This window comes from Lithobates pipiens, unplaced genomic scaffold (assembly GCF_037356315.1).
Source record: "Lithobates pipiens isolate NorthernLeopardFrog02 unplaced genomic scaffold, aLitPip1_a1.2 Scaffold_27, whole genome shotgun sequence".
NCBI classification, from domain to species: Eukaryota; Metazoa; Chordata; class Amphibia; order Anura; family Ranidae; genus Lithobates; species Lithobates pipiens.
In genome coordinates this window covers 11217293-11235525 of record NW_027507788.1, presented here as the reverse complement: position 1 = coordinate 11235525, position 18233 = coordinate 11217293, and the positions used below count along the sequence as shown (strand labels likewise).

General features: G+C 42.7%; 1 protein-coding gene across 1 annotated transcript; it reads left to right on the top strand.

Moving 5' to 3' along the window:
- Window positions 1-7986: 7986 nt before the first annotated feature.
- On the top strand, window positions 7987-17997 carry LOC143933517 (uncharacterized). Its single transcript, XM_077456429.1, has 4 exons — window positions 7987-8057; window positions 10719-10771; window positions 12592-12651; window positions 17443-17997. The coding sequence occupies exons 2-4, from the start codon at window positions 10732-10734 to the stop codon at window positions 17802-17804; spliced, it is 462 nt and encodes a 153-aa protein (XP_077312555.1). The 5' UTR covers window positions 7987-8057; window positions 10719-10731; the 3' UTR covers window positions 17805-17997.
- The last annotated feature ends 236 nt before the right edge of the window (window positions 17998-18233 follow it).

Genomic DNA, 18233 nt, shown 5'->3' with positions numbered 1-18233 from the left:
TATTACTGAGGAGCCTCCTGTGATTATTTTGTATTTTAGTTTCTCATAAGTTTTAATCAGTGAGATCATGAAAATGTATCGGAAGATATATATATATATATATATATATATATATATATATATATATATATATATATATATATATATATGGGATTTTTTATATACATATCGATCATCCATAACATTATGACGGCCCACCATAACCCACCGGTTATGCATATATATATTATGTAAATAATACAGTACTTTTTTGTGAAACCAATATATGAATACATACACATAGGATTGTATAGTGAAAAAACAATAACACATATAACACACAAGGTGGGGTTATTGCAAGTTCATTTTCCCAAAGTCATAAATCTGTTATCCTTGAGTTGGTAAAGTCTTATCAGGACAAGGAGGGTTTGATTTACCATGACTGGGTGCCATACTGTCTCTACATAAGTATTGTAATGGATAAAACCATAGACAAAACAAATTATAAATAATTTTAATAAACATGTAGGAATTCTGGGAATGAATATGTTTGTCTGGTTGTATGACAGGTGTCAAATTTATGGTTAGTTACATTGACGTAGATCTTAGAAACCAATCATGTTGTACCTAATATGCTTGCATTGTAAGAAACTGTATAAATTAGACCTGCATCTTGTAATACTTTAAACATAAACCTGTATGTTCCCAGCTGTTGTTAATAAACCTGCATCACTGAGGCCCTGCCTGGTTTAATACGTTATTATTCTAAATGAAGCAAAAAGGAAGTTCTGGACAGCTGCACTCCGGAATACAGCTTTCATTGTAAAAACCTAATAGATACAAGCCACAGCAAAAAAAAAAATGGGGCAATCGAACTGACGCATTACACACTTATCAGTGCTTAATCATAGCTTAAAGGGATTGCAAAGATAAAAATTGTATTTTTTAAAAATAACAAACATGTTATACTTACCTCCACTGTGCAGCTCGTTTGGCACAGAGTGGCCCCGAACCTGCTCTACTGGGGTCCCTCGGCGGCTGTCTCTGCTTCCTCCCTCAGATGCTTCTCACATTCATGCGAGCTCCCTCGCATGGTGAGAAGCATCTGCGGGCGCGCTCCCATGATACAGCCGGCGTCTATAGCCGCTCGCTGTATCACACGGCCCCGCCCCCCGGTGCTCCGCGTCAGTGGATGTGATTGACAGCAGCGCGAACCAATGGCTGCGCTGCTTTCCATCCATCCACTCCAGCCAATCAGCGGCCAGGCTGAACAGTGGAAAGGACGTCGGGGGACGAGCGCAGGACTTTCAAGGGGTGAGGTAAGTAAAACAGGGGGGCTGGGGGCGCCGGGACTGTCAGATGTTTTTTCACCTTAATGCATAGAATGCATTAAGGTGAAAAAACATTTACCTTTACAACCCCTTAAATTTGAGCTGGAGCACTGATAAGTGTGAAATGCATCAACTCGATTGTCCCATTTTTTTTTTTTTGCTGTGGTTTGTATCTGTTGAATTTTTACAATAAAGGCTGTATTCCACAGTGCGGCTGTCCAGAACTTGCTTTTTGCTTCATTTTGCTATACGCTTAGCCTGCACCTGGTGTTTCAATCCGGTGCTTTGGTCCTCATCAAAGTCATTCAAATCCTTATGCTTGCCCATTTTTCTGCTTTTAACACCTCAACTTCTGGTACAACATTTTCACTTGCTGCTTTCTATACCCCACCCACTTTCAGGTGCTGTAGTAACGAGGTAATCAATGTTATTCGCTTTACCTGTCACAGAGGGTTATATGTATTGCAATAACAAGATTACACATCATTGATACTCATTGAATATAAAAGGTCAATTACTCAATAAACTATGCAGATTGGACGATGAATAAGGAAATCCAAAATAGGTATGAGGAAAGAGAACAATGGTTTGCAAGGCTGATTGTGAATTTTTTTCATTGAACCTTTTGAGCTATAGGGCTTGATTTACTAAATGCACATAAGCTGCTTACTTTGCAAGGGAATTTCCCCTGGCTTAGTAAATGTGATGAACAGGGGCGTAACTAGAAATCACAGGGCCCCATAGCAAAATGTTGTATGGGCCCCCCCCCCCACAAAAAAATGAACTAATGCCATTGAACAACAGATTACCACACCCATGTGGCACAGTACCCAGGCAACAGCTTATATTCATTTCAAACAACAAAGTATGCAGTATACTGTATGCAGCCCCTGAAGGACACACATTGCTGACCTCCATCAGTACAGTGCAGACCCCCCAGCAGTACAGACACCCCTCAGTACAGACATCCCCCTACCTTAGTGCAGACCCCCCAGCAGTACAGACACCCCCTACCTCAGTGCAGACCCCCAGCAGTACAGACCCCCCCAGTGCAGACACCCACCTCAGTGCAGGACCCCACAGTAGTACAGACCCCCCAGCAGTGCAGACACCCCCCTTAGTACAGACACCCCCCCATTACAGACCCTCCCTCAATGCAGGACCACCCCAGCAGTACAAATACCTCCCGGTGCAGACACCCCCCCAGTCCAGACCACCCCCTCAGTACAGACCAACCTTAGTGCAGGACCCCCCTCAGTAGTGCAGACTCCCCCCTCAGTGCAGACTCCCCCCTCAGTAGTGCAGACTCCCCCTCAGTGAAGACCCCCCTCAGTAATGCAGACACCCCTCCATTACAGACCCCCACTCAGTGCAGGACCCCCCAGCAGTAAAGACACCCCCTTATTGCAGACACCCCCTTATTGCAGACACCCCCAGCATTGCAGACACCCCCCAGCATTGCAGACACCTCCCCCCTGAGTAGTGCAGACCCCCCCTGAGTAGTGCAGACCCCCCTGAGTAGTGCAGACCCCCCTGAGTAATGCAGATGCCCCCCCTCAGTGCAGATACCCCTCAGTAGTGCAGACCCCCCCTCGTAGCGCAGACCCCCCTTAGTAGTGCAGACTTCCCCCTCAGTAGTGCAGGCTCCCCCCACAGTAATGTAGACTCCCCCTCAGTGCAGACCCCCTCAGTAGTGTAGACCCCCCTAGTAGTGCAGACCCCCTCAGTGCAAGACCCCCCAGTAGTGTAGACCCCCCTCAGTAGTGCAGACCCCCTCAGTAGTGTAGACCCCCCTCAGTGCAGCAGACCCCCCTCAGTAGTGCAGACCCCCCTCAGTGCAGCAGACCCCCTCTCAATAGTGCAGACCCCCCCAGTAGCGTAGACCCCCCTCAGTGCAGCAGACCCCCTCTCAATAGTGCAGACCCCCCCAGTAGTGTAGACCCCCCTCAGTGCAGCAGACCCCCACTCAATGCAGACCCCCTCAGTAGTGCAGACCCCCCTACATACCTCAGAACAGCGCTGATACACAGTGCCCTGCGTGTCCCTCGAGCATAGGCTCCTCCTCCTCTGTGGATGTAAACAGAGAGGAGGGGGAGGCGGCTGCGGTCCGTGCTGCTGTGTCCCTGACCCAGCACTACAGAGAGCAGTGTTAGTGATGCGGGCGGCTGCCGCTACCCCAGCGTGTCACCCCTCTGGCGGGTGTCACCCGGAGCGGCCAGCACCCGCCTACTAACACCACTCACCAGGCCCCAACTCGGCTGCGGGCCCCATAGCGCCCGCGTGGGTCGCTATGGCAGTAGTTCCGCCACTGGTGATGAACATTCCCTTCGTTGACAATACCCAATCGCATGTTAGGAGGAAAAAAAGTATTTTTACTTGCACAAGATTAAAGGATGGATATTAACTAATCTTCTTCTCATTTACTAAGCAACGGGAAAACCTCTTGTATGAACAGCCTGTTTGCTTTTAGTAAATTGACACCCTATTCTCATGCAATATCTACACAATCAGGTAAAACATAGGGGCTGGTGTTCCATTTCGATCACTGTAACTAGTTGAAGAGTTTGGGAGCACTACACATGCACAAAAATAAAGGTCATCATTGTACACAGGATGTGTATAACACATCCACGCTCTCTGCTTGTTTGACTGGACCTCCCTTCCCAGTAACAGCAGCTTTTATTAATCATTTGTACACAGAGAAAGTCTGCATTTTCAGCTGTAAAAAAAAAGATAGTCTGACAGAGTTTAGAAATAACACTTGCTCAGACACTATAGAAAGATACAATGCAACATATTGTTACTTTGTATCACTCTGTTTGTTCAACTGCAGATCAAAGGGATAAACCTTAAAGAGATTGTAAAGGATTGTTTTTTGTTTCTTTTTAAATAACAAATATGTTATACTTACCTCCACCCACTGTGCAGCTTCTTTTGCACAGAGTGGCCCCCGATCATCTTCTTCTGGGCTCTCACGGCTCCTCCCTGCATAAGATAAACCACTTGGGAGAGCGCTTCTCCTAGGGGGTTATCTAAGAGAAGCGCTCTCCCGAGGGGGTTACCTTACGGGTGCGCTCCCGAGTCCAGAATTTGCATCCACAGACAAGAATGCTGGACTGGGAGCCAATGGCTGCACTGCTATCACTCTATCCAATCAAGAGCTGAGACCCCTTAGAGAGAGGGACAGCATGTCCCTGCCAAAGAGATGAAGGGGCTCAGGTAAGTAAAAAGGGGGGGGGGAACTACCAGGTGTTTTTTCACCTTAATGCATAGGATGCATTAAGGTGAAAAAACACAAGGGTTTCAACCCCTTTAAGCTGCAGATGATGTCAGGTAACGCAACTTAACAAGTAAAAACAATAAAAATGTTCCTCTATTTAACACCTTTATTAACTCCTTATTCTCCTTCTCCATTTAATTTTTTTTTTTACTGCTAATTTATTTATTTTTTGTTCTTTTCTATATTTGTCTAACCAATAATATTTAAACATTTGTGTTTGTTTTGTTCTGTTATATTTTATGCACCTTTAATATATTTATTTATTTATACAGTTCACATTTTAAAAAGAGCACAACTGAAAAAATGTATATAAAAAAAAAAACATTTTATTTCATTTGTATAAAAACATTGCAATGCTTTGCACCAGAATCCTAATTGTAGTCTGATTTTAAACAGGAGGAATAACAGAATAAAATGTGCACTTTTTATGCTTAGTAACCCATAAATATATTTTAACAATAATAATTTTTGTGTCAATATCAACATGTATTGTTTCTCGATAGTGTTGTTTTTCAAATGATCTTACAATGCATTTTTCTCTAGAGTTTCTACTCTTTCCCCCAGAAGAAGACCTCTGCTGATAAGGTCGAAACGCGTCATTTTTTTCTAGTATGATCACAATATTTATATCATGCTATGTTTTTCTATGTGTACCCACACGGCTGTATTATGATGTACATATTTTAGCCTCACTTTCAGAGCTCATGTTTTAATATAAACAAATGTCCTCTTTATGACATTTTTATTAATAAAATGTATATATTTCAACAAATTTTTGAAAACCCCATGGGGAAACCTTTCCAAATTATGTTTATTTGGGGCATGCAGCGACCCTTATCTCCCTACTAGTATCACTTTTCATTCCTACCATTATATATCAATAATGCCTTTGAAATCAGCTGTAAGTGAGCACTTATATCCGCTTTTTCTCACCAGTCATACTCCTGGGGATATCGGTTGGAGGTCTTGGACCCTCCCCGAATGATTTACCCACATTATGGGATATGCATTGTTTTATCCCATATTTTTTATTTAATAAGTTGAAGTGCAATTGGTTCTCCTTAAATAGAAAGTATGAGAGTTTATTCACACCTTTGTGTTTTGTTACATTGCAGTGGAGGAACATTAACCAGTTCCCGACCAGCGCACGCTGATGTACGTCGGCAGAATGGCACGGGCAGGCATATTGGCGTACAGGTGCGTCCAATCTTTAATGCCGCCCTGCCATCGTGAGCGCGCCACTGGTCGGGACCCCGTGAGTCCGGTCGCGGGTCCCGCAGACTCAATCAGCGTGGGCATACCCGTGATCGTCTCATGGCGCGACTGAATGGAGAGATGGCGTTGTAAATAGCATCTCCCCGTTCTGCCTAGCAACTAGTGACGCTGATCTCTGCTCCATGTGATTGGAGCAAAGATCAGTTTTCAGTAAATGAAAGCCCAGCCCCCCAACAGTTAGTAACACACCCCTAGGAACACTTAACCCCTACACTGCCACCCACTGGTTAACCCCTTCACTGCTAGTGTCATTTACACAGGAATCACTGCATTTGTATAGCACTAATCGCTGTATAAATGACAATGGTCCAAAAAATGTGTCAAAAATGTCCGATGTGTCCGCCATAATGTTGCCGCCATTACTAGTAAAAAAAAAAAATTATTAATAAAAATGCCATAAAACTCCCCTATTTTGTAAACGCTATAACTTTTGCGCAAACCAATCAATAATCGCTTATTGCGATTTTTTTTACCAAAAATATGTAGAAGAATACGTATCGGCCTAAACTGAGGGAAAACTTTTTTTATATATTTTTAGATGATATTTATTATAACAAAAAGTAAAAAATAATGCGTTTTTTTCAAAATTGTTGCTCTATTTTTGTTTATTGCGCAAAAAATAAAAACCGCAGTGGTGATTAAATACCACCAAAAGAAAGCTCTATTTGTGGGAAAAAAAGGACGTCAATTTTGTTTGGGAGCCACGTCGCACGACCGCGCAATTGTCTGTTAAAGCGACACAGTGCCGAATCGCAAAAAGTGGTCTGGTCTTTGGCCAGCAAAATGGTCCAGGGCTGAAGTGGTTAAAGGATATCTAAAGGTTCTTTTTTTTTTTAAAAACAAACATGTCATACTTACCTCCTCTGTGCAGTCGGTTTTCCACAGAGTGGCCCCGATCCTCCTCCTCTGGGGTCCCTCGGCGGCGCACCTGGCTCCTCCTCTTCTCGAGTGCCCCGTTGGAGAGCCGCTCTCCCTCAGGGAACTCGTGCGGATGCGCTCCAGTGTCCTGCTGCTGCCTCTACACAGACAGCAGGACTCAGCCCCTGCGCCCCGTCTCCCGCATCATTAACACGAACCAGAAGTACGTTGACGCATTTCGCCCCTCCTCAAAGGGGGGCATCAAGGACATGTTCACACTTACAAAAAACAAAACGAAAGCACTCCTGCGCATAAGCGGACCACCAGACCGGCCATGAAAAAACACACCGGCCTTGTTGCCCTCAAGGGTGGGGAACCCTAAAAGTCAAAGAGAGGTGAGTGTGTTTGGGTAGTAATACAGGGACTGCTGAGAGAGTGCCCACTGCTGAGCTCTGAGGGAGAAGGGATGGTCCCTTCCAAAATGCGTCAGCTGGTAGTGAGTTGTGTGAGCTCCTCTGTGACCTCTGGAGAGTCCTGCTCGTCTGTTACTAGATGCTGCTACTTGATGACTATTCTTACTGCAAGAAATGATACAATTGTTTGTAAGTAGTTTTCTTTTTATGTTTTCAATAAATACATATCGAAAGGATAATGCACAAGGCTGGTGCGCCCTCTTTTCTCTCTTTTACATGTTCACACTTGGCTTAGGTGTGACTGGGACCTAAAAGAAATATGTTGCTTGTTGTATCTATAATTGAAGGGGCTCTCTCAAAACAGCTAGATGTAAAAACACCAGCCTTATTTTTAAAGATATATGAACTAGTATCATTTTACCAAATGCAACAAAAAAAAAACAATAAAAAAAACAATGCTTAAATAAAATTTAAAAAAAAGCATGAAAATATTCAAAAACTATAGACCAACATAAATGCCCGAAATTAACAAGCACCAATTACTGGTTGCACCTTCTTTAATTACCAAGTCCTTCAGTGTCATTGTGAGCTAACAAATAATAATAATACACATCCCCAAATGTACATCAAGGAATCGCATCTTCCTTCCCTGTATCTGGGTCATTTCCTTATTGGTGTCACGAAACAGGTCTTAGGGAATGTAAATTAACCATTCATTATATTGTTTTCATCCTGCTTTATTGCTTTGCCGAACAAAGCAATAGGCAACTTTGGGCAAGCATGTAACAAAAATTTGCATACAATTAGTGGAGCAATATGGTGACTCAGCAATGACCGTATATAAATAAGGATACAAAAGCGCTATCAAGTTGAACACCAGAGATAGCTTTGGATCTGACGTTGACGGGCCAAGTCACACAGGTACGTTCTCTCCCCACAAACACAAGACAATATTTAGATGCACCAATAGTGTAAGTTGAGGACAGGATAATTCGGTTGGTTGTAGGCTGGTTAGTATGTTGAGTTGGGAATTTTCGTGGTTTTATATGACTGCATCGCCCCTTCCATGTGCTCCTTGCTGCAAAGGCCAGTTATAGGTTGGGGGCGTTGCCATTTGTTTGTACTGTTGGAATACTGGTGAAGGGGTGCACTAGACACCTTTGATGCCATGGTGCTATATGCTGGATGTCCAGTGCGCCCCTGTACCTTCAGGCTCATTTGGCTTCTGCCTATCCATTATAATGCATGTGCTTCTACTATGGAGGCTCTCAAAATGTAAAGAGTTATGCCGCGTACACACGATCGGAATTCCGGCCAGAAAAAGACTGATGAGAACTTTTCATCGGAAAATGCGACCGTGTGTATGCTCCATCGGAATTTAGCTGGCCGAATTTCCGCCAGCCAAAAATTGATAGCATGTTCTCAATTTTCCCAACGGAAAAACTTTCTATTGGTAATTCCGATTGTGTGTATGCAATTCCGACACGCCAAAAACAACGCATGCTCAGATTAAACTACGAGACAAAACCTATTGGCTACTGGCTATTGAACTTCCTTTTTCTAGTCACGTTGTACGTGTTGTACGTCACCGCATTCTAACTGATCGGAATTTGATGTGACCGTGTGTAGGCAAGACAACTTGAGCCGAATTCCGTCGAAATTCTGTCGGGAAAACCATCAGAGCTTTTTCCGATGAGAATTCCGATCGTGTGTACGTGGCATTTGAACTGCACATTATACTGGGGTGCCGTGAAGTTGCTCTGCAGCTTATGCATGTATTTTCAAATGTGTGCTAACGAAACCCTTGTTTTTAACGCATATTGTTAGACGGGATAATTTGGTTGATTGCAGGCTGGTCGGTAAGTTGAGCTGGGAAATTTGTTTGGTTGGTCTTTTCTGTCTTGGTGGCAATGGTCTTTTCTGTCTTGGAGGCAATGGTCTTTTCTGTCTTGGAGGCAATGGTCTTTTCTGTCTTGGAGGCAATGGTCTTTTCTGTCTTGGAGGCAATGGTCTCTACTGTCTTGGTGGCAATGGTCTTTTCTGTCTTGGAGGCAATCGTCTTTTCTGTCTTGGAGGCAATGGTCTCTACTGTCTTGGTGGCAATGGTCTTTTCTGTCTTGGTGGCAATGGTCTTTTCTGTCTTGGAGGCAATGGTCTTTTCTGTCTTGGTGGCAATGGTCTTTTCTGTCTTGGAGGCAATGGTCTTTTCTGTCTTGGTGATAATGGTTTTAAGGGCTAATAGAGAGGACAAATCTCCCCAGTGAGAACACAGACAGCCATAAAACCAAGAAATGGCGGTAGAGGACATGGAATGTCCCAGCTTAGCAAAATGCAGACAGAGTCATTAGTTGAGCCCAGTTGGTCCATGTTCAGCATCTCATCACAAAGACGGGGAGAGGACATTCACCTATGTTGAAAATCTAATTGTAATAGGTCAAAGAGGACTCCCAATGAAAAATCCAAGTCCAAAGTAACTTTTTGTTCAACTGGTTACAACAAGCAGAGAAAAATGCCTTGTCCACACGGTCGGACATTCCGATCACAAAATCCGTCAGATTTTTTCCAACGGATTTTGGCCAAAACTTGTGTTGAATATACACGGCCGGACAAAGTTGTCGGAAAATCCGATCGTTCGGAACGTGATGACGTTCGTTCATTACGACGGGACTACGTTGAGGCTAGTAGTCAATAGCTTTGGTCTCGTAATTTGATCTGAGCATGCGTGGCACTTTGTCTGATCGGAATTCTCTACAAACGATCGGAAAAAGTCAGATTGGATTTTTTTGATGGAAAATTTGAGATCCTGCTCTCATATTTTTCCATTGGCACTTCCGACGGAAAAAGTCCGATAGAGCCCACACAGGATTGGATTTTCCGACAATATAATATGGGCAACACAGTGGTGTAGTGGTTAGCACTTTCACCTAGCAGCAATAGGGTCGCTGGTTCAAATCCTGAACACGACACCATCTGCCTGGAGTTCTCCCTGTGCCTGCGTGGGTTTCCTCTGGGTACTCCGGTTTCCTCCCACACTCCAAAGACATGCTGGTAGGTTAATTAGACCTTGTCTAAAAAATTGGCCTTAATATGTGTATGTGTATGTCAATGTTGTATGTGTTTGTAAGCATGTCAGGACCTTATGGGGTAAAGGAAGCCACAGATGGACTCAGAAGTGGCAAGTAGTGCCTTTGAGTCCATATAACATTGTACCATTTCTCCCAGACTTGATAAAGGGGAATCATGTGGTCCCGAAACACGTTGGCTGTCTTTTTCCCTAGTTATTGAAATCAGTTGATCAATAAAGACTTTGGGCTCCTAAGGATTTTTCGCTTGGCACTCTCTTCGACCTATTACACTAGGCAAAAAATAAAAAATAACACAGACAAGGGTTTTAAAGCCTCCACATGCCACCCAAAACGAAAGAAAAGTTTGGCTTTTACATACTTTTTAATGAAACAGTCTCTCGAATTACACAGAAGTCAGAAGAGCAAGCAGAGAACTAATTATATGATGTTTATAATGCTTTGTTCACTCCCAGTATTGGTCAACAACTTGACTTTTATCGTTTCTCTTTAATTTTAGCATCTAATACGAAATGGGGATTTACCAAGTTGCACTGCCTCTGATGGCTCTAGGTACGTGGGATTTACTTTTCCAATGAATGGTTTACATTTTTAAAGTTGGAATCTAGGCAAAAAAATTAATGCAGTTCTGTATTCGTGAATTTTTAATTGTTTTAAGACCCCTTTCACACCAGGGCGTTTTTCAGGCGCTATAGCGTTAGAAATAGCGCCTGAAAAACGCCCTAAAGAAGCTGCACCATTGTCTGTAGTGTGAAAGCCCTGAGGGCTTTCACACTACAGCGGTGCGCTGGCAGGACGTCAGAAAAAAGTCCTGCCAGCAGCTTCTTTGGAGCGGTGAAGGAGCGGTGTGTTTACCGCTCCTCCACCGCTGCTGCCCATTGAAATCAATGGGGCAGCGCTGTAATGCCGCCGCCATAACGCCGCTATTGCGGCGTATTGCCGGCGGTTTTAACCCTTTCGCGGCCGCTAGCGGGGGGTAAAAACGCCCCGCTAGCGGCCGAAATCCGCTGCAAATCCGGCGGTAAAACGCCGCTAAACATAGCGGCGTTTTACCGCCGCCGCTATCAGCGGTGTGGTGTGAAAGCAGTCTTAATGTTTTTTTTTGTTTTGTTTTTTGTTTTTTTGTTTTTTTTATGTTATACTGCTTACAATTGCACTTTCAATGTTTAAGTATCTGAATATCTGTCATCATCCTCTTTCAATCCCTGTACAGCAGAGCTCAGACAGGGGACATGGACTGGCAGCACGAGGAGCCAATTAGTCGTGCTTCACTGCTCACAACGAATATGCCTATAATGCCTTGTACACATTTCCGACGAAAATTTCCAATTTTTTTCCGACAGATTTTGCCCAAAACTTGTGTTGAATCTGATTCCCACTGTCCACATCTGTAAAATGTAAATCTAATCTAAACAGCAAAGCATGCCTCCCAACATTTTGAGAAGGGACAAGGAGCAGAGATCAGTGACACTGTCACTAGGCAGAACGGGGAGATGCTTGTTTAACATTAGCATCTCCCGGTTCTTCTTCCCCGTGAGACGATCGTGGGTATCCCCGCTGACATCGAGCCTGCGGGACCCGTGATCTGACTCAAGGAGGTCCCAACGAGCGCCAGCGGCACGCACACAATGGCACGGCCGCAAATTTAAAGGAAGGTACCTGTACGCCCATTTGCCTGTCCATGCCTTTCTGCCGACGTACATCGGCGTGCGCCGGTCGGCAAGTGGTTCATTTGTTAATTTGTAAGAATGTTATAGATGTCCTACATGACAACTGTCCAGGACTGGGGCTTAAAAGTCTTCTATTCGATGAAGAAATCAAATCCTAGCATAACACTTAGGGGTAGATTTACTAAACACAAATCGACTGGCACTTTGAAAGTGCAGTTGCTCCAAAGCTTAGTAAATGACATAAAGCATCACGTTACAAAAAATATCCAATCACATGCAAGGAAAATTAAAAAAAACAGCATTTTTGCTTGCACATGAATGGGCAATGGATGTCAGTAGGGCTCCCCTCATTTACTGAGTTCTGGAGCAACTGCTCTCCCAAATTGCACAGTCTATTTTGCCTTTAGTAAATCAGTATGACAGGATCTCTGTGCACTAATATCTCTATTTCCTAATCTTTATTTTTTACTTTCATATTGTAATTATTAAAATAAATGTTCAAAACCTTCACTGTGAGCAGAGAGGTTCTTGGTGTCCTTTTAGGAATGCCTATGGAGGATAAAAATAAAAGATGGGAGGTTAGGATACAAAGTACGCACTCAATTTATAATAGCAACTGAATGTCATTTTGCAAACTGCTCATACTGTATGTCATTGAGTGCAACATATGACTAAATGTTCTCATTTCTAAATTCTTTACAGCCCTCGCTATGGTTTTTGTGGACAAAACTGCAGCTCAAAGCACTCAAAAAGTAAAACCAGGTAAGAATATATTTTTTATTTTTTTGGATGGGGGGGGGTGCATAAATGTGACCAGTAGAATGTTACCTGTAATTCTTTAACTCGTACTAGACAATATAGTATGTATAGAGAAAAAAATAATAATTTCAAATATTAATATAGAAATATTAATATTGTGATTTGTATGTGTTGTTTATTTTTTTTTATAGCATAAAATAGAATAAAAATTATTTTTTTTTTACATTTTTGGTCAGCTAAATATGAAAATGTTCTTATTTACGGACAATATAGTATGTATAGAGAAAAAAAAAATACTTTCAAATATTAATATTGTGATTTGCATGTGTTGTTTATTTTTTTTATAGAATAAAATAGAATAAAAATTATTTTTTTTTTTTTTACATTTTTGGTCAGCTAAATATGAAAATGTTCTTATTTACGGATTTCAGAAATTAAGACATTTTAGACATTAATTATGTAGAGAACAGAATGAGTTAGATGAGCGACTAAATCCCCATCTCTTTACACAGTAAAAAAAATTCAATTAGTGTTAAAGCAAACCTCTATCTGCTTTGCTGAAATACAAGCCTGTTGATACAGAGCTTACTGGCCTAAATCACAATGTATTCAAATAGGTAAATGAGTTGAGTTGGGCCCCATTCACACCTGAGCTTAGCGTTTTCAGGCAGAAAGTCGTGTGATTTTACCGCGATCCCTGCGGTATTTTTACCTAGGTTTTTTTCCGCGATTTTGCCGAATTTTTGCTGCAATTTTGTACAGGTTAAAAGGTCACCAATGTAAAAAGCAGAAAAAGGCCCAAATCTGCCTAAAAAAAAAGTTCCAGGACTTGTTTGAGCTCCAGGCGTTTTAGGGGGCTTCAGGCGTTTTGGAGTGGAGATGTGAACCATCTCCGTAGAGAATATATATATATTATCTATATATATATATATATATATATATATATATATATATATATAGATATAGATATATATATATAAAAAAAATATATATATATATATATATATATATATATATATATATATATATATATATTTTTTTTTTTTTTTTTTCCCTCTGGCGTTTTGTAGCTTCAGGCTTCAAGCTGCAAAACGCTCAGGTGTGAATGGGGCCTCGGAGCAATGACTTCTCCCCCCTCCCTGCCTGATAAGATGGCTATGTTTGCGTTGTCAATAAAACAGAGACAGTCTGAAAGCAAACAGCTACAGTACTGCTTTGCCTTCCCCTTAGAAAACCTGTGTATTAAATGTTAATTTTCTTTTTTTTTTTTTTTTTTTTTTTCGTTTTGGATAGAATAGGGAATAGGGTTAGAAACCCTGGCAATTTTTATTTCATTCTGAGTCCCTGCCAGGTAGATTCACCCTCTGTATTTGTTCTGGTGACTGTTGTCAGTGATATAGAAGGAGAGAGGAAATCCTAAATATACAGTAGTCTCCAGAACAAGAATAGGTGGGAAATATGCCAAATGGTCTAATACGGGAGTTCCCATCACTTTGTATAGAATTCCGCTCACCTCTTGTCGCATACGAGGGCGTGCTAATAAGTATTGAGCCTTACCCAGAAAAAAATGAGCTAGGAAGCTGAAAATTGCAGGGTGTACTGGCCAATTTGTCTATATTCAATAGTGCAAAAAATCAACTACCTATGATTTTAACCACTTGGCGCCCATACTACGTCTATTGACATCATGGGCTTTGTGGTGTAATATCTGAATGATGCCTGAGGCCACAGACAGCATTCAGATATCAGCGTTTTCAGCCAGCGATTCCCTGCACCATAAGAACGATCATAGCGGCTGTTACACCTGCTTGATCATTCTTACGGGCGGCGGAAGGGGACGCCCCCCTCTCCCGCCGCCCTCCGGTGCTTGTACCGACTCACCGCTTCCATCGGTGAGTCGGTCACAGGATCCGCCGGCCCCGGGAAGTTACCATAGAGATTTCCGGCGGACCAGATCGTCCCCGGAGTCTCTATGATCGTTCGGAGGCCGGGCGCGATGTTATGACGTCACGCCTGGCCTCTGCATTCAAATTAATGGTGCCGTTTTGGCTGGGAAGCCAGGATAATTTTTTTTATTTTTTTATTTTAGGCTTCCCAGCCTAGAGGTGAGATATGGGGTCTTATTGACCCCCCATATCTCACTGTAAATATGTCCGATTGTGCCATATTCCTATTACAAGGGATGTTTACATTCCTTGTAATAGGAATAAAAGTCATCAATTTTTTTTTTTTTTAAAGTGTCAAACTAAAAAAATAAAAATAAAATTAACAATAAAAAAAAAAAATGTAAAGCGCCCCTGTCCCCGCGAGCTCGTACGCAGAAGCGAACGCATACGTAAGTACCGCCCACATATGAAAACGGTGTTCAAACCACACATGTGAGGTATCGCCACGAACGTTAGAGCGAGAGCAATAATTCTAGCTCTAGACCTCCTCTGTAACCCAAAAAATGTAACCAGTAAAAAAATTTAAATCATCGCCTATGGGGATTTTTAAATACCAATGTTTGGCGCCATTCCACGAGCGCATTAAATTTTGAAGCGTGACATGTTGGGTATCTATTTACTCGGCGTATCTTCATCTTTCACATTATGCAAAAAATTGGGCTAACTTTACTGTTTTTTTGTTTTTTTAAAGCATGAAACTGTTTTTTTTTCTGAAAAAAAACGTGTTTGAAAAATTGCTGCGCAAATACCGTGCGAGATAAAAATTTGCAACGACCGCCATTGTATTCTCTAGGGTCTTTGCTAAAAAAAAACATATATAATGTTTGGGGGTTCTATGTAATTTTCTAGTAAAAAAAAAATGAATTTTACATGTAGGAGAGAAATGTCAGAATTGGTCTGGATGGGAAGTGGTTTAACTTATCTTTCCTTTTTCAGGTGAACATGGCAGCACCTCCAGAAAAAATTCAATGTGGAAGAGCATAGGCCCATAATCAAGTTCCTGTTTCTCCAAGGGAAAGGAGCGAAGCAGATCCATGATGAAATGTCACAAATCTTTGGGTGACAGTGATCCCAAAACTTTTGACTTTTGCAGGCACAGAGATTTTCAAGCGGGAATAAACTTTTTTTTTTTTTGACCTGCAAAGGAAAAAGCATAATGAGCTAGTATGCACCGCATACTAGCTCATTATGAAATACTTACCTTAGAACATCTGGTCCGATCCACGCCGAGGGACCTGACATGTTCCCTCGGCATGTCTTCCTGGTATCGCAGCTCTGGCGCTGTGAGTGGCCGGAGCTGCGATATCGTCACTCCCGCGATTTCTTTCCGGCAGGGTCCGGCGTCTGCTGGACTTTCAGCCGAGAATCCCCTTGTGCGCATGCGCCACTGCAGTCAGCGGCACATTGCGAGGGGAATATCTCCTAAACCGTACAGGTTTAGGAGATTTTTTTTTTTTTTACCTACAGGTAAGCCTTATTATAGGCTTACCTGTAGGTAAAAGTAAAAAAAAAAATGACTATACAACCACTATAATAATTAAAACTGGCCGTTTTCGGTGCTGAAACTGAGAAACCCAGCGGAAGGCCTGTTTCTGTCTCTGTGCCTGCAAAAAGTCAAACATTTTGGGATCCACTTTGCTGCAAGCTTTCTCATATCTATGTGGGTAATGGCACCAACCCTCTCATGTGATTTTCCCAGATATGTACCAATACTTTTGGCTGATATTGTCACGGGTGGCTTTCACACTTGCAGGCACAGAGACAGAAACGGGCCTTCCACTGGGGTTCTCACTTTCAACACTGAAATGGCCAGACTGACAACCTGACAACCCAACGTTTAACTGTTGCATGTGAAGGGCCACTGTCACCCAAAGTTTGTCACATTTCATCATGGATCTGATTCGCTCCTTTCCCTTGGAGAAACAGGAACTTGATTACAATCCTATGCTCTTCCACCTAGAATTTTTCTGGAGGTGCTGCCTTTGGACAGTGGCTGGTGTTTTTTTTTTTGGGGAGAGAGGGCGTCAAACATCCCAGCTCCCCCTCCCCCCCCGGGCCACCGGTGGAGCTGCACTACCCCCCCCCCACCCCCCAACACTAACACACTTCCCCACACCCCCACCATCACCCACTGTCCTTACCTTGGATGCATGGCAGGCTCGGGGAAAGCTGCTACAATGGCCTCTCCTGGAGCAGCTTCCTTAGTGTCTCCTCTCTCCTCCTCCTGGTGCTAGACATCCAATAGGATCGCCAGACAATTTGACCAATCGGGAAACAGGTTTCATGCCTGCTTCCCGATTGGCCGGGAGGAGGATCAGTGTTGCAACAGTGAATTTTCATTCGCTGCTGCAACACACCTGGATGGGCTCCAGATGCAATGCTCTGCGTCCCGAGTCCACCCTATTTTGAAGCCTATTAGAGCCTATGGCTCTAGTCAGTGCTTCAAAAAACAAAAAACCTTGGCCGCTGTAATTCATATGCCCAGTGACCCGAAAGGGGCTGGACACATGAATAGGGGGTGGCCGCGGTGGTAGTTAGTTATGCATATAGAGTGTGGAGAGGATAGAGGGGGCACACCTGGGTGCCCCTAATGGATGGGCCACCCCTGACTTTGGACCTGAAAAAGAAAGATAAGTTAAAATCATAGGCAGCTTCCTAGTTTTTCTGGGTAAGGCTCAATACTTATCAGCATCCCCTCATATCTGGGACAGGAAGTGAAGAAAAATTTCCCCCAATGGACAAAAGAAAAAAAAATCTGGAAGGAGTTTCAAACCTTCTGTACTCTGCCAAAAAGTAATGTATCTTGTCTAATTGCTTTAATGATTTTTTTTTTCTTCTCCACGTATAGTTGACTGTCCACCTAACCAAGAACCGGGCTGTTACCCATGTGGCATGCCACACTGCTCCGACATTGCAAATCCACCCAAATATATATGTTTGGGTTGTCAGTTAGATGGCTGCATCTGCAAGCAAGGCTATTACTTTCAGGACGGCAAATGTGTCCCAGCATCTAAATGTAAAATTGAGTGTCCAGAAAACATGGTCTTCCAAGCCTGCCCCAAGAAGCCCATCACCTGTGACCAATTGTATTCCAAGGAAGAAAAAGTGAAGCCATGTATGCCTCGCTGTGTATGCAAACCAGGATATATTCTAGCTAAAGAAGGCAGTAAGAAATGTATCCCAATAAGAGTGTGCAAGGGCTTAGAATAATAACACGCAGCAACAACAGTAGACATGATGTTCATACCTCTGACCAATAGATGTCACTGTTTGCAGTTGTTTAATAATACTTTCTATGCTCTGTCATGTTAATTCCATTTCCTGTTCCTGTTATTATTAACTCAGAAGGATGCATGTGTTTTATGGATACCTGAATTTGTTAATAAAAATCGCATTATAACTACTTTGTCTCCGAGACTAAATGATACAACAATAGGATGTTAAGGGTGATCTTCAACAATATGTTGAATTGTTTGGTACAAAATGTACAGAATATTATGAATTCTTTGGTAAAAAAAAATAAAAAAAAATAATACAATTTAGTCTGTTGTGTACTGGGGTCTTAGGCTCAGTCTGGGGTCTTAGGCTCAGTGCTGGGGTCTTAGGCTCAGTCTGGGGTCTTAGGCTCAGTGCTGGGGT